Here is a 27,074-nt window from a genome sequence, read left to right as displayed (position 1 = left end):
TGTTTCTCATCGCTTCTAGCCCCCCTCTCTCTCTTATACGCCTATTTCTCCCCATCCGACCTCTCCCAAACGAACCCTAAACATCCGTTATTTTTGCCACCAGCTCTCGTCCCCTTCCCTATAAAAGACTCCCTTTTTGAAATCCTTGCCTTCTCTTCTTTAAAAATCGCTTCTTTTCCTCCATTCCTGCTCAGATCGATCGCTCTTCTGCTCTCCTTCGTCCTCGGAACGCCAGATTTCCTCAAAAACGGGTCGGATTTGGTTTGGAGCTGGGCGAGATCGCTGGATCTGTCTCCTCCTCCTTCTCTGCGTTAGATCTCGGATTGCGATCGTCTGGAAATCTACTGAGAGGTGAATAAAGGCGTGGTTTCGTGATCGTTCCTTCTCCGTGTACGATTCGAAGCAAATCCCTGTCTGACGAGTGCGATCAGCTCGGACAGAGTTGATTCCTAATTGTTTTCTCTTTGAAAAAGCACTTTTGTGGATCTCTTATTTGAACGAAAGGAAAAAAGCAAGGTGTAAATTTGGGGAATATAAAATTCTGTTTATTAGGTTTCAGAGGAATTAGAAAGATAACAAATAAAATTATAAATCTGAGGATTTGTTCTCATCGATCGCTTGAGGGAAAGGAGTCATCTTTGATCGCTCGAGGGAAAGGAGTCATCTTGGAAAAGAGAGCACATGGCCGACCACGGTTTGGAGGGGAGCCAGCCAGTTGACCTTTCTAAGCATCCGTCTGGCATTGTTCCCACGCTCCAGTAAGTTTCTGTTCCACATTTCTTCTCGGAAAATTGGTTTTGTAATGAGTCCAGGAATCTGACTACACAAGAAATCCGATACAAGTTTTCCAACACGAAGATAATCTGGATTTATCCTTCTTTCCATCCATTCTGACCTCCTTCCGTTATCTTTGGATAGTTGTTGGACAATATTCAATGCTTACTTTGGTTCAAACGATGGATGGTCCATTGTATCTAAAATTGACAAAATTCGTCTGACTCCTATGTTAATCCTTATCCTTGTGTAGGTTCATGATTGATTAATCGTGCTTTCTGTGGTGCCTGAAGTTTGCATATGGTGGTGGTTTTGTGTTTTAATGGATGATATAAATTTTTAAACAGTCTATTATAAATCAGCTTTATTTTTTCTGTTGAAATGAGTGATTTCAGAGAATTGATATTTTCCTTGTAAACAGTTTGTTCTGGCTGAATCGTTTTTGCTAAACATAAGATTCTTCTTCTCATATGTATGTGTGTTTTCTCTATTTTGTCCATTTTGTTGGAATTGGATGAACATGGTTACCTGCAAATTTCTCTGATAAAGTGGAAGCAAATATCACTTGCAACAATAGTTTCTGTGGTGCTGTTTGGTCAAAGACACCTTTGTGTTGTCATGGGCATAACAGTTTTATCTAGTAATATGCTATCTAATTACTAGCTGCATTTTGACCTGAAAAGGTGCTGCACCACTATTCTTTTGATGTTATCTGAGGTAACTAACAACCTTTGAACAAACATAACACCTGGGTGCCATTGGGAATCACTTTCATTTTTCTTATTATCAGAAATAGAAAAATAAATTTCTATTTTATTCTAAATGTTTAAAAATATAAACATGTGTGGAATAGTCAATTATTTTTAAAAATATAAACATGATGGTGGTTGAGGCAGTGGTAGTGGTGACAAAGATAGTTGAGGCTGTAGTGGTGATGGTGGTGGCGGACATGGCAGAGATGTTAGCGATTTGGTTGCGGTGGGAGTGGTGAAAGGGGCACTCACGATGTGGTGGTAGCAGCGATGATGGTGGTCGTTGTGTGGTAGAAGCCATGGTGGTGGTGGTGCTGTGGTAGGTGTGGTGGGTTAGTGGTAGTAGCACTTATGACGGTAATGGTGGTAGCGGTGATAATGGTGGTGGTGGAGATGGCAATAGCAATAGTGGCACTGGTCGTGGAAATGTTGATGGTGGTTGTGGTGACAATTATGGAGGCGGGGATGATAGCGACCATGATAATGGCAGCAATAATGGAGATGTGGAGTTGGTGTAGATGGCTGCGATAAAAGAAATGAATATCTTATTTTTGAAAATAGTGAAAATAAGAATTTCTTTTTTTCATTTTTCTAGAAATAATGAAAATAAATTTTAAGAATAGAAAATAAACATAATAGTACAAAATATTTTTTTCAGTTTTTATGATTTTTTTAAAATAAAAAATAAAAGTGATGTTGAACAGACCCTTATATTTCTTCTTTTTGGAATATATTGAAGAACATCATTTTGGTGATGGAATGATAGAGGCAATTTGTATCATGTGAAGGAAAGATATTTATTCTAGCTAAGCAATGTTAAAGGATGCATCTACTATAGTATTGCAAATCATTGGCAAACTTGTAGTTGGAATTTTAATTGCATTGCTTCTGTCATTTTCCTCTCAGCATTTTGCAAGACTCAGAGTATGCTTTCTTCTAGTACTCCTTTATAAAAATTGTTATAATTTGTTGATGGTCATGCTCATGTTGGCTTTTGGCTTGCTTGACCATCAAGGAATATTGTGTCAACTGTTAATTTGGACTGCAAGTTGGATCTTAAAGCTATTGCTTTGCAAGCTCGTAATGCTGAGTACAATCCCAAGGTATGGTTCTAATTTCATTTTGAAATCTTCACCATCTTGATTTTTTATTTTTGTTCTTTTTCTCATATTTGAAGTCTCCTTTTCTCGTAGTTTGATTTCATTTTTGACTTTTGTCTATCAGTATTCATGAGAAGGGAAGAAATGTTACTCTTTTTTGTCTTGCCCATTGCTGAGTGTGTAATTTGTAAACTTAATCTTAAAAATTGACTTTGGATGGAGCTTTCACAAGTTAGGGAATTTGCAATAGTTTCAAAAATTAATGCTAGGGAAGGATAATTTCATTTTTGATTTTCGTCTATCGATATCCATGAGATGGAGCATCCTAGGGAAAAAGGGAAGAAATGTTACTCTTTTTTGTCTTTCCCATTGCTGAGTGTGTAATTTGTAAACTTAATCTTAAAAATTGACTTCGGATGGAGCTTTCATGAGTTAGGGAATTTGCAATAGTTTCAAAAATTAATGCTAGGGAAAGATAAACATGTAATTTTTTTTGGCAATGTTTAATGCAATTTCAAAAATTTATCCTTATTCAATTGATGTAATGTGAAGTCACTATTACGAGATATATAATGCTTTAGCCAAGATTTGGAATAATAATTGGACTGTATGTTGATTTTTGTATGTTTAGAATTGGAAGATATTTAATATGTTTGTCTCACTTTCTTCTTCTTCCTGCTTTGGTAGCGTTTTGCTGCAGTTATCATGAGAATAAGAGAGCCAAAAACCACAGCATTGATATTTGCATCAGGAAAAATGGTGAGAAGACTTTGGCTTTTCATGTATTCTTGTGCATATTTATTGTCTTGGTTAGAGAATTTGTATTACTTATTCTTCCTAAACTACTGGATGCTTCAAATTGCATATTGCAGTTTTTAATATTTTCAGTTTTTTTCGCCGGAAGGACTTTGGAGGTGGTTATATATGAGCGATTATTTTTTGCTTTTCTGCTTCTTGATTTCTGTCTTTATTTGATAATTGTTCCCTTCTAAATCTGATATCACTGTTACACATTGTAATAAATAAACCTAGTATGTTTGGAATTGCATTACTATATGCTTCCTTAAATTTCACTAGGGTTATTATGATCCATATGAGGGGAGAAAAAATTATGTTAGTTGCTAACGTCCTCAAAGTGCCTTGTATCTAGTGTTACCTTGAGTACCAAGTGTTTGAGTGTTCTCAAGTATCAGAGAGGATGGTCTCCAACCATCTAGGTATAGGGACATGTTGCATACAAAGGCTTTGCTTTGATTCTATACAAAAAAGAGACTTTAGAAATGAAGGAGATAAATATATGTTGTCTTAAACAAAAAGAACAGCCGCGAGTTATGCAAGTTGGTTAAGTTATCATTAGCTTTATTTAAAGTTACTTAAGATGTGTTAAGATATTCGAATTGATAGTTAATCATGAAAACTCTATGCTTAGTAACATAATGACTTTCCTTTAAATTGTTTACATAATCTTGGCAACTTGATATATAAAGCAATCTAAGAGTCCCTTGCATGATACTCGAGAAAAAAAGTGCTAAGCATAGTCACTTTTGATAATCTTAGCAGGATGGTTCGAGTGTGAGTGTTCTCTGGCCTTTTGTTGTATCCAAGTGCCTCAAATTAAAAATATTGGAGTTTTATGGTTTCATGTATGCATGATTTTACAAAACAAATACGCAGAGGAATTTAAAAACTTTCAGATTAAATCTAATTTAATCTAAGCATGCATAAGATCAAATCTTCAAATCATAAACAGGATCATCATATGTGAGATAAGATTCAGATATAGAAATCAAATAGAGAAAAATAAATTTAAAACATACCTGGACATGGATCAATCTTCATCGCAGACAGATGATCATGGATATCTTCAGAAGGTCCCTTATAGCCGCACAAGCGTCCGGCCTCTACGGATATCCACACGAGACTATGATCTGATCAGAAGCCTTTTGATTTCATCGGGGTTCTAGCTCCCTTGCAGAGATCGCATCTTGACGGTTGAAAAATTTTTTTTCTCTCAAGGCACTTTTAGAGAACAAGAACATAGGAAGATCTTGATCTCTACACTAGAGATCATGAGAAGAATCCTTTCTTCTCTTTTCTTCCTAAAATCCATGCACTAAATCTCTACAATAGAGATGTAAGAATTTTGTCCAACTTTTGGACAAAAAGAAAAGGAGATCCATATCTAAACATGGACAAGAGGGAGGAGATAAGATATTCTAACAACCAACTTTTGATTGTCAGAAACAAAGGATCAAAACTACCTTGCGCCCCACAAGTTCACGCGGTCCCTCCTCTTTTTCTCTTGGTTTTTCTCCATGCATAACCACTGATTTTGGGCGTCTAAAACCTGATGCTAATCCCCTATATCCCGTCCCATATGATGGGGTTTATATAGGCATTGGAAGAATACAAGTTTGAGCAGGAGATAGAGTCCACAACACCTAGGACTCTATCTAATTTGGACGCTGACTACAATCAGATTTCGCCCAGCTATTACATGCTGAATAAGGGAGAAAATTCCTTCTTTCTTACGCGCTAATAGTGAGAAGAAAAGGGGCGTGAAAACAGGTAGGGGCGTTGGACATATATGGCGTCAAATCTAATTCAAAATAGGATTCCTTTTGGTGCATGGATTGGAGGAGTTTCATGATCATGGGACTCTTGATTAAATAGCTGTTTTAAACCCAATAAAATACCAATTAATCCTAATCATATTAGGACCAGATTAGACTCAAATAAATGGAAAACCAAATTTGATGTGGAGCTTAATTTATTTAGATTAGATGTCTCCTAATTGGAGGAGTCCTAGCCTAATTGGACTCTTTCTTGGTGCTCGAGTCAAACTCAATTTTTTTATTCCTAATCCAATTAAGATTTGGTGCACCCAAGAAATGAGGATTCTTAGTCTAAATAGAAATTCATATATCCTAATCTAATTAGGAATTGAGTCAAGCCCAAATCCTAATTCAACTGGCACTAATCTTCGATCCTTTTGGGGTTATCTTATAACCCTATAGGGTTGATCAAATCAAATCCATAATGCGTCAAATTAAATCCAATCAAATTGGACTTGATATAAGTCCCATTGCTCAATCAAATTGAGCTAATTAGCAATCTTATTGCTAATTAATCCTCCTATAACTCACTAACTCTTTAGTAAGTTACATAATGCAACATTTACATTAGATCAATTATCAATCAAATTGATAATCAAATTTTGTTACGATTCATAATCGTAATTCAACCATCTGATCAGTCAAAAGTTTTTTTGTGTGTGATCCCATAGATTCTATTCTGTCTGATAGTGAGATATATTGTGATCTCTATCACAATATCATTGAAATTCTTTTCAATGGGTTGGAACGATTCCGACTCAGCCCATCAAGGATCATTGATTATCAAGATGATCCTCATGAGTCTCACAATCCACCAGTGATACCTATCAGTATGTAGTGACAATCCTATAGAATAAAAGGTGAACCTCTAGGTGTAGTTAGCGCATGATAGTCCCTCTATCGAGAGTCCCGATCAGATGGCAGGTCATGGATGAATCGTCAAATCTCAACATCGGTCATATGATAGATTTAATCGACTCGAGTCCATGTGACTCTATGAAAATTTTTTTTCATTAATCACACTGCTGTAGCCATAGACTTAAGGACTCAGCCTCTTAAATCCCATAGGACTACTCCTTTCTGCTAGGATCGATAGATCCCATCTTGATGCACATTTTGCTCCTACAATGGATCAACTGTCGCCAACATTCACTACAAGGGTTCTTTGAGATCCATGTTGATGTATCAGTCAAACTGCAGCAGCCTCACTGCGAGTAGTAGTGCCATCTCAGGTCAAAAGATCAGTCATATAACTGCAGCATCAAAAAAATCACTAATGAGTGAGCAGACATCTATATGATTTTTCGTGTTGGTCACGTTCGGTGCTAGTTGTTTTCTAACAATCACTTTTACTCTCGCTCCAGTGTTTCTACACTGCAGACTCGAGAACCATCTATCCGAAGGAAGCGATTTGTGCACTGGTCTATTCGGATCAATCATCATTCCCATGATGATTCTATGATCAGGAGTAATTTAAGAATTAACTATTAATGACATGTGTCTCAAGTTTTCCACTCCTTGAAAATGTGTCATTATCTTGTTAATTTTTTGGATGATTCATGGACACATAAATATGAATGGTAATATAACTGCCCAATAAGTACAAAACTATCCTAGGGATATGATATGCGTCAGCCAAAATTGGCTTCTAGGACATACATCCAACAATCTCTCACTTGCACTAAAGCCAATCTACCATGTACCAAGCCCCATTTTCACAGGATAGGCTTTAGTCTTAGGTTAGCTAAGTGACCTACCAGTGGGTCAACCACATCACATGAGTTTGCTCTCTACATCTTTATGTATTTCTATTTGAGGTAGTCGCGTGTTCTGCTGTTCTATGTGCTTGAATATCTGGTGAGACTTAGACTCTTTAGCAAGGGTTATGGTGTCATTGTCTTTGCAGTATAGTGTCACGGTATCTGATGGCATGACAACCAATTCTGTAACTAATATCAGAATCAGAATGCATCCTATACATCTATAGTGCACTCAGCTTTCATTGATCGATTATTTGGAATCCTTTCAAAATATCGACATAGGAACACACCCATGATGTAGACATTCTACATCAACATCAGACATAAAATCTGAATTAGAGTATCCTCCCACTCCTAGCTTTGATCCTTCTCCAAATTAAGAACATATCCTTAGTTCTTCTCAAGAGCTTAAGGTCGTTTTCACAGCAATCAGTACTCTCAGTCTGGATACAACTGATATTTACTTGTGACAATCACAGTATTTTCTATATCAGTTCAAGTACATTACATGGTACACATTTATGTCCGAGAGGATAGCAGACCTCTCTTCAAGATTTCTATGCTGAACTCTTTCAGCATCCAATCTTTGTATTTTTTTTATGAAAATACAAGCATCCAATTGCATTTATCTCTATAGATCTTTAGGATGCTTGCTTTATGTCTTTCATGGAGAAATCTATATTCAACCATATTTTAATCGATGTCAGTATTGGACACTCCCACTGATTCTTTTGAAACCCATAATTCTTCATATCTGATCAAACAATTTGATTATATCATCGAAATGATTATTTCAACTCCAAAATTATTATTGACTTTGTGATTTCCTATCACAAGAAGAGAAATCCATAAGCTATTCCATACAGAAATCTTCAAAAGATCTCTTCTCAGGAAAGTTATTTCACATTCCTTTCTTGGAGTCAATGTTTCACATCACTTCATTGTAGGTTCTGGGATTATCTCTATGTTCTCCATCTCCCATAAGAAACGACTTTCTCTACATCTTCTATCAAGCATATTCGAGTACCTTTCGAGAGGATTGGAGATTCTACTATGTGTACGAGGTGGAGGAATACACGTCTACTGGCTCATGACGAATAAGTTTTTAAGGTCGCAAAGCTCGCTGCTCTTCAGAGATACTCTCTTTGAGCTTAACTTTTCTCCCACTGCTTTATCCTGATTAAATAATTTTTCAAGAAGATAGCAGTGGGTCACAATCACATTGTGATCCTTTTAGAAAGTAGTATCCCAAACTCTTTTAGGATGAGCTTTATAGATCTATCCTCTAACATATCCACCTGTTATCTTAGACACAAGTCGGACATCCTTGAATCTCAAAATAATCAAGATTCAGTTCTCACTATATCATATCTCATACGGTGTGGTAGGAACAGGTTTAGAGGAAATCCAATTTCATAGAAATAAAGCATGTCCCTAAAGAAACATAAATAAATCAGTGAAGTTCATTATGGACTAGATTATATCTCATATAATTCCATGACTTTTCTTATCTCATTGAGCTAAGATGTACTAAGAGCAGTTCAATATGAAACTATGCCATTTCATGAGATAATCGAGAAATTTTTTTATTGGTATTGCATCCTCGATCCGATCAAAGTACCTTTAGAAATTTTTCGATTTGTTTCTCTATTTTATATCTGAATTATTTGAATATTTCAAAAATTTTAGATTTGTATCTCATATATTTATCTATATTATGATTGATTATTGGTAAAGGTAACAAAATAGAGACAACTCTTTGGTTAGCATATCACATAGGTTATACACATCAAATGTGTACAAGGATAAGTATCTCAGTGGTTTTTTTTCTATTGTCCCACGAGAGTAGCTTGATGGTATTTTCTCAAATAGATGATGCACAAAATAGATTTGACTCAACAGTCAATGAGCTCAAGCTCATATTTTTTTCAGTTTGTTAATCATTTCTTCTCCAATATGATTTAGCCATGGGTTCCACATATATTTTAATTTTATCCCAATTCTGGATCTCTCAGATCCAATGGCTTCATTGCTTGCTCAATTAAGTTCACATATGCATCATTATGCAAATGATAAAGACCGTCTCTAAGAACTAAATCCAAATGATGGTCGCAAAGAACAGATACCCATGGCCACAGCAGCAACTGTTGTCCTATAGTTAATTTTAAGGGTTACTTCCTCAGCCCTCTATCTTTTCATAGACTCTACGTTAGAGTCCTTAGCTCAACTGGGAGAAGAGGAAATCGTAAGGATTGTATTGAGCAATTTTGACATGCTTATTCTAGGCGTATATTTGTTTCTTTAGGCTCTCCAGGTACTTACCTTTAAACTCTTTCAAGGTTCCTTTGTTAGCAACACTTTGATCAATTTAGATAAGGTATTATGATGGTCTTTTATATGGTAGTTTACCATAAACTATCCATATAAATTAATCAGGGATCGCAAGATCAAATCCATAAGCAATTCTTTATGCATGATCATATCGAGCCTTTTGGGCTCCTTGATGTCCTCGATCATTATCAAATAACGATCATAGACTGATTGCTCATCACGCATCGCATGCGTTGTGCGACTCTGATCACCTCACAACACTTGTAGATGAATCAACATATCGTTGGCAGTGTACATGTACTCATGCATAGTACCTATTTTTATTGTCATTGTCCATCCACTCATTAAGTATAGCTCATTGACTATGGGTTGGACGGGTTGTTAACATCGAAATAACCTGGTAGAGAACATTGTTTAATTTTCTAAAATTTAAAAACAATTCTTAAGTTTGTGAGTCAGTCTATATGATCGGTTTGGGTTAATCGATTGATATCTAGGATTCAAGCTAGAGGGTTGGAAGCTGATACAATGAATAGCAGAGAGCAAAGATTCTAATTGAATGTTTGTACTTATTTTTATAATTTGCTTTAGAAACTTTTAGATGCAAAAAGAGACTCTCACTATTTTATCAGATCTTCTATACTTTCCGGATGGAGAAACGAAAATCCTAATGCGACAATTGGATTTCTAGTGGGTGCTGTGGTCCCACTGATGCCGTGCACTTTACCTAACAGTTATTGGTAATACGAATAAACACCAATGCGTGGACAACTCTTTGTCCAGATGCTTCTCTAAGCATGTTGCATCCACTTGATCTTTAAATCATGTGGGCTCACCTAACAATTATTGTCTGCATTTTTTAATTAAGTCAGAACCACCATTCACAAGCAGGCGCAAAGCCGTCATTGGATCCCTCACCTAACAGTTATTGGGCCCAACCCCATCTTTACCCCGCAGCAACTCTTTGCTAATAGAGTGGTTGCGTGTTCCCGATGCAACTGAACCACTTTGACCAGTCGAGAACAATCAATGCCGGTAGCACACCCGCGCATCTATAACGGTGGAAGACCTTGGACTTAATATTTGGTGGAGAGATTTGGGTTTATGTCTGATCTAATCAATCATTACATGACTGATGTAATTGGCATGGGCTAAATCAAATTATCAGGCAACCATATTTGAGACTCAATCTTCCAAATTGGTCAGGTAAGTAGAGATTGGTGGGGGTCCTCCCATTGCTTTCCTTAGACATCAATAAATTGGGCAGGTAAGTGAATGGAACCAATTAAATAATCACCTTTCAATTACTTGCCTTAGACACCAATTAGACAATTGATCTGAATAGGTTAGCTTAGGTGAATTAGACTCGAGCCACAGAGCCGAATTAAATCCTTAGGTTAATTGATTCTACGTATGGATGTCATGCAGTTAGCACAATTAGATTAAATCTAATTTGATTTAATCTAAGCGTGCATAAGATCAAATCTTCAAACCATAAATAGGATCATCATATGTGAGATAAGATTTAGATACAGAAATCAAATAGAGAAAAATAAGTTTAAAATATATCGGGATATGGATCAATCTTCATCGCAAACAGATAATCATGGATGTCTTCCGAAGGTCTCTTGTAGTCGCACAAGTGTCCGGTCTCTACGGGTATCCACATGAGACTCTGATCTGATCAGAAGTCTTTTGATCTCACCGGGATGCTAGCTTCCTTGCAGAGATCGCATCTTGACGGTTGAAAATTTTTTTTTCTCTCAAGACACTCTTGGAGAACAAGAAGAACATAGGAGGATCTTGATCTCTACATTAGAGATCATGAGAAGAATCCTTTCTTCTCTTTTCTTCCTAAAATTCATGCACCAAATCTCTATAATAGAGATGTAGGAATTTTGTTCAACTTTTGGACAAAAAGAAGAGGAGACATCCATGTCTAAACATAGACAAGAGGGAGGAGATAAGATCTAACAACCAACTTTTGGTTGTAAGAAAGAAGGCATCAAAACTACCTTGCGCCTCACAAGTTCACGCGGTCCCTCTTTCTCTTGGTTTTTCTCCACGCATAACCACTGATTTTGGCCGTCTAAAACCTGATGCTATTCGCTTATATCCCATCCCATATGATGGGGTTTATATAGGCATTGGAAGAATACAAGTTTGAGTGGGAGATAGAGTCCACAACACTTAGGACTCTATCTAATTTGGACGCCGACTACAACCAGACTACAATCAGATTTCGCCCAGTTATTACACGCTGAATAAGGAAGAAAATTCCTTCTTTCTTACACGCTAATAGTGAGAAGAAAAGGGGTGTGAAAACAGGTAGGGGCGTTGGACATATGTGGCATCAAATCTGGTTCAAAATAGGGATTCCTTTTGGCACATGGATTGGAGGAGTTTCATGATCATGGGACTCTTGATTAAATGGTTATTTTAAACCCAATAAAACACCAATTAATTCTAATCATATTAGGATCAGATTAGACTCAAATAAATGAAAAATCAAATTTGATTTGGAGCCCAATTTATTTAGATTAGATATCTCCTAATTGGAGGAGTCCGAGTCCAATTGGACAATTAGGAGAAGTCCGAGTCCAATTGGACTCTTTCTTGGTGCTTGAGTCAAACTCAATTTTTTTATTCCTAATCGAATTAGGATTTGGTGCACCCAAGAAATGAGGATTCCTAATCCAAATAGGAATTTATATATCCTAGTTTAATTAAGAATTGAGTCAAGTCCAAATTCTAATTCAATTGGCACTAATCCTCCGATCCTTTTGGGGTTATCCTATAACCCTATAGGGTTGATCAAATCAAATCCATAATGAGTCAAATTACATCCAATCAAATTGGATTTGATACAAGCCTCATTGCTCAATCAAATTGAACAAATTAGCAATTCTATTGCTAATTAATCTTCTTATAACTTACTAATTCTTTAGTAAGTTACATAATGCAACATTTGCATTGGATCAATTATCAATCAAATTGATAATCAAATTCTGTAATGATTTATAATCATAATTCAACCATCTGATCAGTTAAAAGTCTCTTTTGTGTGTGATCCCATAGGTTCTATTCTATCTGATAGTGAAATATATTGTGATTTCTATCACAATATCATTAAACTCTTTTCAATGGGTTGGAATAATTTCGACTCAGCCCATCAAGGATCATTGATCATCAAGATGATCCTTATGAGTCTCACAATCTATCAGTGACACCTAGCAGTATGTAGTGGTAATCCAGTAGAATAAAAGATGAACCTTTAGGTGCAGTTAGCATATGATACAGTTCTTCTATCGTGAGTTCCGACTAGATGGCAGGTCATGGATGAATCGTCAAACCTCAACATCGGTCATATGATAGATTCAATCAGCTTGAGTCCATATGTGATTCTATGAAAAATTTTTTCCATCAATCACACTGCTATGGTCATAGACTTAAGGACTTAGCCTCTTAAATCTCATAGGACTACTCTCTTCTGTTAGGATCTATAGATCCCATTTTGATGCACACCTTGCTCCTACAGTGGATCAACTGTCGCCAACATCCACTACAAGGCTCCTTGAGATCCATGTTGATGTATCAGTCAAACTTCAGCAGTCTCACTGCGAGTAGTAGTGTCATTTCAGATTAAAGGATCAGCAGTCATACAACTGCAGCATCGAAAAAATCATTAACGAGTGAGCAGACATTCATGTGACTTCTCGTGTTGGTCACGTTCAGTGCTAGTTGTTCTTTAACAATCACTTGCACTCTCGCTCCAGTGTCTCTACATTGCAGACTCGAGATCCATCTGTCCGAAGGAAGCGATCTGTGCACTGGTTTATCCGGATCAATCACCATCTCCATGATGATCCTATAACCTGGAGTAATTTAGGAATTAACTATTAGTGATACATGTTTCAAATTTTCAACTCTTTGAGAATATGTGTCATCATCTTGTTAATCCCTTAGATGATTCATGGACACATAAACATGAATGGTAATATAACTGTCCAATAAGTACAAAATTATGTCCTAGGGATATGATATGCGTCAGTCAAGATTGGCTTCTAGGGCATACATCTAACAATGTTATCTTAAACAAAAAGAACAGCTGCAAGTTATGCAAGTTGGTTAAGTTATCATTAGCTTTATTTAAAGTTACTTAAGATGTGTTAAGATGCTCGAATTGATAGTTAATCATGAAAACTCTATGCTTAGTAACATAATGACTTTCCTTTAAATTGTTTACATAATCTTGACAACTTGATATATAAAGCAACCTATGAGTCCCTTGCATGATACTCGAGAAAAAAAAAGTGTCAAGCATAGTCACTTTTGATAATCTTAGCAGGGTGGTTCGAGTGTGAGTGTTCTCTGGCCTTTTGTTGTATCCAAGTGCCTCAAATTAAAAATGTTGGACACTTTTAGGAATCTTAAAAATGGATTATTTTGATAACGTATTTAGCATCTTTGTTCCCTTCCCCCCCAAAACCATCTATTTACACATCTCAACAACCTAGAGAGTAGCTACAAGCAAGTGTCACATGGACCAATTTGGGCAAAAGTCAAAACAGTTGAAGGCCATATGACCCTTGTCGGGCTTAATGTTGTGTGGTTGTGATAAATTCCATCCAGTATGAAGGTGTAAGTTGGGGAAGAAGGATTTAGCCATGATGTTGATCATTAGGCCAAAAGACCAAGTCAGTCGAGATTGATTATAGTAAGTCCCAAGGATGCTCAAAAAATGATCATTCTATAGGTCACTTAAAGAAAAATGGCCAACAAGATAGGCCGAAGTAAAGTTAATGATAAGCTAAGGTCAATAAAATATGAGTAGCAGTCAAATAGTTCATGTGAAGTGGATCGTGATGGTCGTGCAGCAGTGGGAAGAAACCAATGTCAATTACCAAAATTGCTAGATGTGGGGGCCGGATGTGGGTGACAATCGTTAGAGAGGGAAATTACTATATTTTTGTATAAATAACTAGAATTGAACTCTATAGTGATCCTTTGACAATCAATCTGATGCATCATTTTATCTTTGTCTCTACTAGTATCTTTTATCCCAGAAGTAGTCATAATTTAGATTTTGACCATAGCCCAACATTATACCCCTATTATAACTTAGTGTTGCACCCCTACTGTAGTTTAGCATAACGCACCGACTCTAGTCCAGTGCTACACCTAAGTTGTAGCCCAGCACTACACATTCATTTTTTATCAGTGTTGTGATCGTAATGAAAGTCCTTGAAGGTCAAGGTTTCTAGACTTATGCTACTTTTCATCTCTATCCCTATCATCATTTTTCTAGCTGATTCGATGCTAGTGGTATGTCCGTGTGCACGAATCTCATAGTTGTTGAGACTCAATGCTTTTTTTTTGTTAGCTAATTGAGTTCATTAGGATCTCGAGTTCCCTTGAACTCGCTCGGATGGGATGGAAAAACAGGCAATAGTCTTTTATGTCATACCCGACGGGATCTTGCATAGTCCTTGTCACATCGCTTTTGGTGGGACCTTGCATAGTTAGTCACAATGGTTCTAGTAGGACAACCAAGTAGCTATCATCATATTATGTAGAAGGAGATTAGGGAAGTGGTTGTAGAGAAAATGGTCACTATGCTAAGGCCACTATTGGATCGATGTGCAGCATCTTTAGCTTGGATGTTGGAATAGGTCAGTAGATGTGCTTTTGCTATTGAAAGCTGATATTATAAGCTGCAACACATTCTAATGCATATTGTGGCAAAACAAGCCAATCACACCATCTTGTTGGGTGATTCAGCTTATCAAGTTTCACAATATGAAGATGATATCCTTGAGGAACTTGATTTTCATTTTTTGGTCCTTCCAAAGGATAAGGCCGAAGTTTGCTTCATGTCACTGGAATCTAGAGATCGAGGCAGTTGAAAGTAGGAACATATATGATTGAATAGATGCCTAATGATGCTTCGGTCAATATTAGGCCGATATTCGAGTTCGACAATAGCTTATGCCATCTCGATTTGTAGATGGTTGCTAGGAAAGATGTTGGTGAAATCATGCCAATATATGACTTCATTGTTGGGGCTAGTTATTCTTTTGAGATAATGGATCGGGGGTAGCTACTCCAACTATCCATGGTGCTGCCTACCCCTACTTCAGGGGTTGGGAGGCAAACACCTTAGGGGATACTGCCACTTCTCCCCCTTCATAGTCTCTACTTCAAGGGTGGAAGCAAAAGGCTTAGTGGGATTGAAAAGATGTGAGAAGGTTTCTAAGGAGCAAAAGTGATGCTTCAGCAAAGGAGCAACGATCATTCAACAAATCAAGATTTCTCTTCTATAGGTATTGAGGAGGTGATAATAGATATCCCATTAGCTTCTTGATCATTAGCTAACAAAATGTGGAGGGCATTATTTACACTACATTTCAATAACTCGAGAAGCAGCTACGAGTAAGGGTTATGTGGACCAATTTGGGCAAAGTCAAAATAAATGAAAGTTATGTGACCCTTGCTAGGCTTAATGGAGCGTGGCTGTGATAAATTCCACCATGTTTGAAGGCATAAGCCGAGGGAGAAGGATTCAGCTATAAGGTTGATAAGTAGGTTGAAAGACCAAGTCCGTTGTGATCAATCACTACAAGATGGATGAGTTGGTCTCAAGGGAGCTCTAAAAACAATTGTACTACAGGACATGTAAGAAGAAACGGATAATAGGATAGGTTGAAGGAAAGTCAATGACAAGCCGAGATTGATAAAATATGGAATTGGTCTAATAGTTAATGCGAAGTAAATCCTGATTGTCGTGTAGTAGTGGGAAAGCAACAGGCAGTAGTTGCAAGAATTGCCCATGAGTGGAGGCCAAACATGGATGGCAACTGTCCGAGTGAGTAGTTAGTATGTTTTAGCATATAAATTAGTGGAATGTACTCTATGGTGATCTTTCAATAATCAATCCAATGCATTTTTTTTATCTTAGTTTTACTCTACAAGTAGCTTTTACCCTACGTGTAGGCATAACTTAGATCTCTAACTTAGCCCACCACTACACCACTATTGTATTCTAGTGTTACACCCTTTATCCATCTTCGAACAAAGATATGATGGTGGCGAAAGTCCTTGAAGGTCAAAGCATCTAGACCCATAATACTCTTTGTCCTCTCTTCAATCTCTATCATCATTTTTTCAGCTGATCTAATGCAGATGGCACATCCGCACACATGAACCTTGTTGTCATTGAGACTCGACACCTTTCTCCATTAGCCAACTAAGTTCATTGGGATCCTAGGTTCCTTGATGCTCGCTCTGGGGTAGGGGGGGATGGGTGACAAGTCTATTGTGGCATGCTTGGTGGGATGGAGAAATGACCAAAACCACCTTAGTATGTTGTCAACTTTTTCATGTTACATGTGCATTGGGCATGCCCATTTTCTACTTATTCTATTCACCAATCTCATTCAACTTCTTAGGTACATATATTTTAGGAAGTACTCTCCTTAAGAGTCCTCTTGCGCAATTTTATATGAGTCATGGCTGATTAAGTACATATATTCTTCCTTTTTTCCTCCTTTTGCATCCACTCACTCTAAATTGTCACGTGCACTAGGCCTAGGCATTGGTTGAATTGGTCAATATTGTAGCATCAAGGCTATCCATGTTAGTTGAGCTCAGCTTGGAGTAGTCCTGGGTCTCAGCTTCCTACCCAAGTGTGGCCTAACAACATATTATTTGGCTTGGACTTGATGTGATCTAGTTTGATCAATTCTTAAATTCCTAATTAGATGCAAATCCTAAACCATGATGCTTGCCATGACAAAGATGGAGATTGAGGGAGAGGAAGAGTAGATATGCATGACCATATAGTTGCAGCTAATGATGTAATAATTTCGGATCTCATCCACAAAGGCTAGCTAGAAGGTATTATTCTAGTTCCTTAGCCCTATATAAGTATCCAGGAGCTTTGCAGTCCACAATTAATATAGGACTAACTACATGCTTCTACAAGACTTCACATACTCTCCTCATTTTATGTTTTTCCATCTTTGCCAGGCTAATGGTCTAAATCAAATCAAATCTAATCACAAACACCACAAAGGTTAGCCCTAAAAGGGCTTGTGTTGTAATGTCCTTTGGACCATGTATTATCCAAGATCCCTACAGTCCACACCCTATGTGGGACTAAACACATAGCTGTGAGGGTCCTCATAGATGATGCTAAGGGTGTTGGAGGTACGAAAAGGCATGTTATTTGGGTTTGTTGAATCCATGTGTGGTGCTGGTTATCTAATATTTGGAATGTCAAGGAGGGCGAAGAGAGAGAGAGAGAGATGTTGGGGACTGATTAATTGGTGTATGGCAGTGATGTATTGGTGTTTGTGTTGGCACGTTGTGGTTTGAACGAGGAAGGGACAGAAAAAGGAGGTGAAAGAAAGGGAAGGCGTGGAGGAGGGGATGGGAAGGAGAGTGTAAGACTAGCGCAAACTTAGTAGTGACAAACTCATTGACTGAGATATTTAACATTTTATGTATGTTTATTAGGTCTTGAGTCTCCCATAAATTTTACTCAGCTCGGATTTGGTTGAAAACTTAGTGGAGTGTCTTTGGGGCTTGGTTGGTCTGATGGGATCGGAATATATAGGAAGGCATGCCAAATTCTAGCTGAGTGGCAGGTCTGATTTGCTTAGGTCCAATTTACACCATGCTACTCTACTCTGAAGTTTAAGCACATTGATTAAAGTCTATTGTGTATTGTAATGGCAAAACCTTGGGCGATGAAGTACAAGTACAAGATGTGAGATGGTTCACTTAATGTTGATGGCTAGAAATATATCCATATTTGCAACTTCTGCAAATTGCAACCCTTGCTCATGTTTTAGTATTAATGTGGTAATAAAAAGATCAATTGATACATTTGTTATACAATGGGTTTCCTTGTTAACTTTAAATGGAACTTTTTGATTGATCAACGGGTAAAAGGTTTATTAGGATGTATGGATACATCCAGTTGGACTGAAGGTCATATCCACTACATATGGAACTCTTGTAAATGAAGGATATGGCAAGATATCTGTCATACATATTTTACTTTTCATTTTTGTAAATGATTTTTGACAACTAGGCCTTTATTTTGTTACCTAAATCCGTATTACTCCCTTTTTCACAAATAAAACCAATCCCAGCATTCTAAAGGCTTGGGCAAGTTATCCCTTGGTTTTCTACTCTAGTTGGATTTGTTCTATTTTATTCACAACTTAACATAGCCACCCTCACGTCCCTTACCTGACCCTGTTGGATCAGCCATTGGCTTTCCTTATGTAAAAGGTTTTTTGTACCTACCTTTTGCTTTTTGCAAACAGAACTTTATCTAAACTTAAAAAATGAATGGCCTACTATTAACTGTCTTCTTTGAATTTAGGAGTTTTCTAACAATATATGGGTGATTGGGAAGCCTCTTAGATTCCAAACATGAAAGCTAATGGCTGATTAAGGAATATACTGGCCTCTTTCGTGGTCAAAGAACGATGCATTATTTCTTGTTTCCAGGAGCATATTTAGCAGGCTGGTAAAACTTGCAGAGATCTTAAGGTCTTCATATCCTAATATAAGACTTTAATTTGGATTCCTAATCTCTTTTAAGCATCATGGATTGAATTTTTGTTTCTAAACTCATTTTGTATCGACAATCTTTTTAAATGGGATGGTGCTTCCAGAGGACTACAGAGGTTTGTTTTTTGGTTTCTTAATGGTGGCACATGTTTTTAAAGGAAATGTGTTTTCCTTCCTATATGGTATCCTTTGTGTAAGCAAACAGGCTAAGATGGATTCTCTCTTTATCTTGGGAATGGAACCTAGCAATCCGATTTAAGTACCATCCATCCTTGCAAGTTCATGAATATGTTGGTGACATGGCATGGGTCTCTACCAATGGAAACAGTGAGCAGTGCGCAACATCCAGCTACATTGGTTCCTTAGTTTTGTGTATCTCAGATTAACTTGCATATAGGCAGATAGGTAACACGAATATTGATTTAACCCATTAATTATATTGCCCTTAACGAGAGTAGGAAGGATTTGGTGCACCCAACTGTTATGAATAATGCCACGCAGAAATCTTTAGTTTTTGGAAATTCTCTTTTTATTTTTAATTTTAAACAAGGGTGGAATTCATTTTTCATGGATGTTATGTACATTTTAAGTGTTTATTGGACAACCAAATTTTTATGAGTTTATGCGGTTTCCTACAGAGTCAGGTGTAAATACATATGTTTCACCTTCCTACTGAACATGGTAATGGGTCATTGTTCTATGCTCTCAAAGCACATACGGCAATTCTTTTCCATCTTGCTAGGTCTTTTTCATCTTTTAGAGTCTTGGGGTGGATGATATCATGAAGATGTTTAGGTGGTTTTATATTCTTTGTGAGCCCAGAATAGTGCTGCCCATTCAATGGATTTATTTTCATTTTTGATGTCAGGTTAGGTTTTGTACTGATACAAATTTTTGGGTGGTTTCGTTCTGAAATTCTTCATCAGGTAGCTGGCCCTCTTTCATAAGGGTTTGGTTGATTGCTTTTGCAGATACCTTTATAATACCATCCTTGTGATTTGAGGTAATCACTGATGATCTGGATTGGATGTTTTAAAATTCTAAGAATCCCCGTTTCTGTGCTGAGTCAGTGGAGCTTGTATCCAATGCAATTTAGTACAGCTACACATAAACCTCGAAATGCTTTTATTTGTTACCAATAATCAAAATCACTGTCTTTTCTCTTGCATATCCCTAAAACTTGGTCAAATATGGAAATTGATGTTCTATCATTTGCTGGCTGTATGTATTATAAATTGATGTATATTCAGCTAAATGATACCCATGTGATCAACACTTTCAAATTCATTGAACCAAAGGGATAGCAATTAAAGAAAACCTAAAATGTTTCATCTGCTTCTGCAAATATGCCATTGTTCTTTGGGTAACATTGTAATTGTTGCAGTCTTTTGATGGTGACTTTCAAACTCTGTTTAGGTTTGCACAGGAGCAAAAAGTGAACAACAATCAAAACTTGCAGCACGGAAGGTATTAAATGACAGTGAACACACTTCAAACCAGTAACATGCTTCTCAATTCTCATTGTTTTATGGCCTCAACATGGTGGTTGTGTAGCTTCTCCATTTGTAGGCATCAATATTGGACTTTTTTATGAATATTATATTGTCTAAACTAGTGTTTGTGCTTTTCAGTATGCCCGCATTATCCAGAAGCTTGGGTTTCCAGCTAAGTTCAAGGTATTTAGGTTTTTGAGGCTCTTTGAGGTCATGTTGCTGTCTGATTTTTTCCTTATAAATCCGAATTCCATCTAATCTGTGATGTGATCTGTAGGATTTCAAGATTCAGAACATTGTTGGTTCTTGTGATGTCAAATTCCCCATAAGACTTGAGGGCCTTGCTTATTCCCATGGTGCTTTCTCTAGTGTAAGTTATGATTCTTTGTGCTTCAACATAGTCTACTGCAAATAAAATTGTCACAGTTTTCTGTTGCCCTTTGCTGTTGTATTCTAAAATTTTTTTAAGCAGTTGGAATTCAGTAAGAAATTGTAAAACTTTTGGAAAAAAGACAGTATAATTAATATACACTGACTGGCTTTAGAGTTTTACAAAAGTTGGAGGACCTGCACAAGATTCATTTTCTTTTACTACGGTATGATTAGCATCTTTTCTGTGCTTTCCGAGTCGTTTATTCTGAATGCAGCTGCTTGTTGGTTGCTTCTAATAGTATGAGCCAGAACTCTTTCCGGGCCTCATATATCGGATGAAGCAACCAAAGATTGTACTTCTCATTTTCGTTTCTGGCAAGATTGTTCTTACTGGAGCTAAGGTGATTGTTCTTCATAGTGAACTTCTTTTGTTCCAGTTGGAATGTCATGTTCACTTGTATTGATTGTTATCTTTGGATTGAAATCCAGGTGAGAGATGAGACATACACTGCATTTGAGAATATATATCCTGTCCTCACAGAATTCAGGAAAAGCCAGCAATGGTAAGAGAAACTCTTGCAGCAAATTGATTTATTTTTTAAAATTTCTTAGTAGATGTGATTGTGATATGCATAAGAAGCAGTTCATAAGGTATGACTTTGGGAGCTGGCTATCTTCTTCTTATTATTTATGCTGGTTAAGAACCGTGGTTTGGGAACACAAAAGCAGACTTTGATGCATGTTGTTCTAGGGTCCAGCAAAATGCACCAGCCTATGTTGCCGCTATCAGGCTTGTGTCCATAAATGTGCTTCTAGATGTTACCCAAAGTCTTGTTCCATCTAAAAGTTCCTGGGGCATTGTTAAAGCTCCCAATATGATGGCCTATAAGCACATAAAAATCTGCCTATTCATGTTTATAAATACGAGTAAAATTTTATGTGCTAAAGCATGCAGAATTAGCAAATAATAGTTGTAAATCATAGACAAAGGAATGTTTACTAGAATATATGGATTTCTAGTTCTTTACAAATTTTTACAAAATTAATATACAGGTTAGCTAAGGTTTTTGATGAACATCTTTCTAACTTCTTAATCTGGTCACTCCTTGTCAATTGCTTCCGGACATAGGTCAAGGCAGCAAGCCCAATGACTATATAAGCTTGGTTAGCTCAAAGATTTTGCACCTGTAGGATTGCAGCCCCAATCCCATCGGCAAGATACTAACTATGGACATGCATACCTGTGATTACAACCATAATTATATAATGTAAATTTATACCATATATAAAAGCATGGTAAATTTCTGTACACAAGTGATCAGAGCTCTTGGTTCAACTCAATCTTGGTCACTTAAACTACAACAAAAGTGAAAAAAAATAGAAGCAAAAACTCTTCCAATTTCACTGGTGACACATACTCGCCAAACTTATCTTTACATCTCTTTGCATGCTAAATTGTGACTTAATTGGAATCCTAGATGATTCCGCTTCACCAGGTTCCGTTTGACTGCAAACCAAGAGGAGAAGTCTTCCCTTTGCTGAACTCTCAAATGAGAGCTATCCAAGCTGACAGAGACTCTCATGTAAGTGTTATCTCTAAATTCTAGCAATCCACACCCCAAACCACTTCCACTTTATTCTAACGTACTCCAACTATGCTAGCTTGCCTATCTTTGTCACCCTCATCGACTATTAGACGTATCCTACCCAATCACCTTGGGAGAGTTATCTTAGTGGGTTGGAGAGTTATTGGTTTGTTTTCGAGATCAGAAATGCTAATAAATTACTTAGATCCATTAATGCACCATTCAAAGGCTGATATAGGATGTTGCTACATAATGTCTCACTTAGAAAAGGGATGTCCTGGTACACGAGGTTCCCGCTATTGCAAGGTATGGAAGGGGTCAGAAATATATAGCCTTAATCTCATATGTCGAGTTGTCTTTTTGTGTTTCGAACCTATGACAACCAGGTCGCAATGGAGCAACCTTTTCATTGCACCAAGGCTCGCCTTTTCTATTTTATTTTATTATTCCATACAAAGGCTGCCATGCAGTATGGTGAATCATATTATGAGATGGTGTGAGTTTTTGTTCAGTTAAAAAGGGTGTACTCCATTAGTTATTTGTTTAGCCCATGTTACATGTCTTTCTCTCCAATCTACTTCCTTATTGATTTGGCCGATGTTAATCTATGGTTGTCCCTCTTTATAGAAGTATAAAACAAAACTGTGAATTTAACGGGTCCCAGTTAATAGTTTGAATGAGTTTTCAAAAGTTAGTGATGTGGTAGAATAAGTTACATAGATATATTGAAGGGATAGTGCCTAGAGCTCAGAAGGGTAGTCCAGTGGTGAGTTTCAAGTGCTCTTTAATCCTTTTTATGGTATAAATTTACGTTACACAATCATTGTTGCAATAACAGGTATGCATGTATGTCGTTAGTATCCTTCCGATGGGTTTGGCGTTGCAATCCTATAGGCACAAAATCAATAATTCCAATCATGATCTGAAATATTTAAAATATCTAGAAACAGAATCCTACAGGTATGCTCAAGCTCAGCTTGATTGCAAACAAGTCAACCTTGAGGTATGTGCAATGCATATTGTTTTTGACTTCCCATCCCTTAGAATTTACTAGTCAATTTGGAGATGTATATATTTACTAAAAAGAAGAATATCTGTAATGGGACAAAGAGTTGACCCAAGGATTGGTTAAAGCAAAGGGACTTGAATGAGCACTCGAGGCTTTTGCTTTATAGTACTAGATATATTACTTGCCACCACCAGCTACCAAGTGGTGCAAGAATAGCTGGATTGCTAGCTCCTAATGATAGTGTTACTAAATGCCAGTCTGGATGGTGATGTCTGCCTTTCAGATAGAATGTTGATGGACCTTTTGGTGGGCGTACCAATCATTTAGTAACTACTACATGCGACTATGCTACCATGTGGAATGATAGTCCACTGGCCATTTGCGTGGCTTTGAATGATCCTATAAATTTAGTTACCAAATGCTTGATTTGCTGTGTTTTCCTAGGCATTCTATTCCTTTGCATTGTACAATTATCTGTAGAACTCTCATATATTAGTAATTTGGTGCATTTTCCATGGTCATCTGTAACAAGCTGATTAGCATTGTTCATCGTTCCCCCATGTGTCTTACAAGTCATTCATTAATACTTACAGGCTTATGATTATGGACCATAAAATCCTTTCAGTATATTCACACGCGCTCAAAAAAAAAATACTGTACCTCCTTTTTCCTCGTCTAAGATGGTAGATTATCAAACGGTACATGTATGACTTGACCCATTTTTTTTAATTGCCTATTTGTGCAGATAATGTCCAGCGACTGTTGCAGGGTAAGGATGGCCTGGGCCAGATTGCTGCTAGTGCTATCAATCCTCTTGAGTGTATATAGATGAAGAATTCCCGTAACAAGTTGTCCTTTGATCTGATGGTTGTATATCGTTTCTGAGCTGTCAGGAATGCAGGCTGTTGTTAAGGGATTCCCATGAGTTATGTTATCAGGGCTAGAAGTGGAGGCAGTTTGATGTGATTTTATTGTTCCTGGAGACACTGCCAAAAGAAAAGAAATAAATGTTAACCTGTTTTATTGTCCAACTAACTCATGCCATGTTGGGATTTCTTGATGGTTGGGAGCAGTGTTTATGATGTTGCAACAATGCGCAGCTGTATTGCTTTAATTTCGTACGGCAAAGAAATTATCTTGGGAACATCCGGCCATTTACTTCAGTGCTGCACCTCTAGCTCCTGTTGCACGATAAGATGAGCACAAGTGCAGGATGGGTGAGCTGATTGTAGCTCGTCTCTGGCCACAAGGATACCTGACACGATTTCTAATGAACCATATCTGAATGCTGGTATTGTTCAAAGTGTATTGAGCTTGGGCAAAGCGACTTTATGGTTCTGGAGGTCTCATTTAAGGGTTTTGTCATGTGCTGTTTTCATATCTTGCTTGATAACGCAGGCAATACAGCTGCTGTGGTTAGATCCCTAACCCTATCGACCCAATAGGCTGGGTCAACCCCTGGTTCAGTCTTGGACTTAGTGAACTAATTGGAGTTTCTACTGAATTAATATTGGGTGACATGACCCACTCCAATTGAACTCAACCCAAAATCTCGAGTTTAAAATCCCCGACTCCTCTTACTTTGGATATTTGGGCTATTTAGGCTGAAGGTTCAAATAGGGTTGAACTGCATGATGATGGTGATATTTTGCGTCAACATCCTTCTCTCTCTACGTAGCACCGGTTTTGTTACTAATTTTTGTTAGAGACAAGGAAAATTGTACTCTTTTTGCACCCAATCAAGACCTCACAGGAACAATGATGCATTGGACAGGATTTGGATTGTTCTTTTGACCCGAATAGGTCTAAAATATTTCCTAGATCCATTATGAGCTAGTTAGCTAATGGATGTGCAGCAGGTCTAAAATCATGCCTTGAAAGAAAATCAGGTTGCATGAGTCATGCTATACTTGAATATTTCCTGTTTCATCATTATTTTAGAAAGCAAATGGACTTTATAATACTAATGGATGGTGATATCATAAGGATTTCATCTGAAAAATTGGCAAATTAAGCACTTTTGGAGCTTATCTCGTTGGACCATAATGTGGTGCACTCCAAATTGCATTTAGGAATTCAAGATGTTAAGATGCTGAACAGCTTTCATCAGTGATAGGTAAATTGTAAAATAATGAGCATCTGTGCTGGTACTTCCAATACTTTCCCAGAAAGGATACTATGGAGCTCACACTTTATCAAAAAAAATAAAAAAAAACAAAAAAAAAAAAAACATAGAGCTCATAAGGATATGTGGTGGTGCCTTTGTAGTATATTGCTTTAATATATTATCTTTGTGTTAGATGTGTGATCTGAAAAATTAATTGTTGGTTGACATATTATAATTTTTTAGAACATAAGTTTGTACTTGATTTATTAAAATTAAAAATTATAAATAATTATTTTCATTCTAAAATAATATATCCTGAAATTGTCCAAAGAGTTAATGGCCAATGACATATATTCTCAAAAATTAAAAATTTAAGACATGTGTCATTATAGATTAATTCTTAAAGTATTCTCAATCGATGATCATCATGGGGACAATGATTGATCTGACTTGACTGGTGCATGGATCGTTTTTCTTTTTGGTAGACGGGTCTTGAGTATACAGTGCGGAGACATCCGAACGGGAGTGCAGGTGGTTATTAGAAAACAATAGTATGGAGCATGATCAAGAACGAGAAGTCACATGAATGCATACTCACTCATCAGTGACTTCTCGATGCTGTAGTTATGTAAGTAGTTCTTTAACCTACGATACATCGATCGTTTACCTTGAGGGTGCTATATTTTAACTATATCATAACTCGAGCTCCTATCCATATGGAGCCTTGAGGTGTATGTTGGCTACTGTATGTTCATTGTAGGATTGGGTTGCATCAAGATTGGATCATCGGCCTTAGTAATTGAAGAGTAGTCCTATGCGATCTAACAAGGCTGAGTCTATAAATCTGTGGCCACAATAGTGTGATTATGGAAAGGAGTTTTCATGAGATTCATGATCGGACTCGAGCTAGTTAAGTCTGGCATATGATGAATGCTTAGGATTCAATGAGGTTCCATAACCTGCATCCTATCGGAACTCTCGATAAAAGAACTTGATCATACGGTAACTATACTTAAGGGTTGATCTTTCTGTTCTTCTGAGTTACCACTACATGCTGCTAGACGTCACTGGTGGATTGTGAAAACTCACTAGGATCATTTTTGGATCAACAATCCTTGTTGGGGTGAGTTAGAAAGTCCATAAATATGGGGCCACAATAGTGTGATTATGGAAAGAAATTTTCACAAGATTCATAATTGGAATCGAGCTAATTAAGTCTGGCATATGATGGATGCTTAGGGTTTGACGAGGTTCCATGACCTGCATCCTGTCGGGACTCTCGATAGAAAAACTTGATTGTACGGTAACTACACCTAGGGGTTCATCTTTCTGTTCTGCTGAGTTGCCACTATATGCCGCTAGACATCACTGATGGATTGTGAAAATTCATTAGGATCATTTTTCGATCAACGATCTTTGTTAGGGCGAGTTGGAATTATTCCAACCCATCGAAAGGAGTTTCGATAATACTGTAATGGAGATCACGATATGTCTCACTACCAGACAGAATAGAATCTAAGGAGTCACACATAAAAGGAGCTCGTCCTGATCAATAACTTAGATCATGATCAATTATTAATTGGATTGCTG

General features: G+C 37.2%; 1 protein-coding gene across 2 annotated transcripts; it reads left to right on the top strand.

Moving 5' to 3' along the window:
• On the top strand, positions 1-24,408 carry LOC105036017 (TATA-box-binding protein). 2 transcript variants are annotated; one of them, XR_003799410.2, is made up of 10 exons: positions 1-758; positions 2,542-2,629; positions 3,314-3,385; positions 20,334-20,384; positions 20,549-20,593; positions 20,688-20,780; positions 21,082-21,183; positions 21,272-21,345; positions 22,261-22,365; positions 24,123-24,408. XR_003799410.2 is itself a non-coding variant. In XM_010911752.4 (9 exons), coding segments are annotated over exons 1-9 (603 nt in total). In that variant the 5' UTR covers positions 1-681; the 3' UTR covers positions 24,124-24,408. The 2 variants fall into 2 exon arrangements, 1 of the variants encoding a protein (XP_010910054.1); XM_010911752.4 differs by lacking the exon at positions 22,261-22,365.
• The last annotated feature ends 2,666 nt before the right edge of the window (positions 24,409-27,074 follow it).

The sequence above is a fragment of the Elaeis guineensis genome, chromosome 6, assembly GCF_000442705.2.
Source record: "Elaeis guineensis isolate ETL-2024a chromosome 6, EG11, whole genome shotgun sequence".
Classification (NCBI taxonomy): Eukaryota; Viridiplantae; Streptophyta; class Magnoliopsida; order Arecales; family Arecaceae; genus Elaeis; species Elaeis guineensis.
The sequence above is the reverse complement of the archived record's forward strand: the minus strand, read 5'-3'. Positions and strand labels throughout refer to the sequence as shown.

What these genes read in the sequence shown, in the direction of transcription:
- LOC105036017 (XM_010911752.4), top strand. Translation starts at nt 682, where the DNA reads ATGGCCGACCACGGTTTGGAGGGGAGCCAGCCAGTTGACCTTTCTAAG. An exon ending in GGTTTCCAGCTAAGTTCAAG is followed by an intron (nt 20,594 to 20,687) that starts GTATTTAGGTTT and finishes TGTGATCTGTAG; the next exon opens with GATTTCAAGATTCAGAACAT. An exon ending in CCCATGGTGCTTTCTCTAGT is followed by an intron (nt 20,781 to 21,081) that starts GTAAGTTATGAT and finishes TGCTTCTAATAG; the next exon opens with TATGAGCCAGAACTCTTTCC.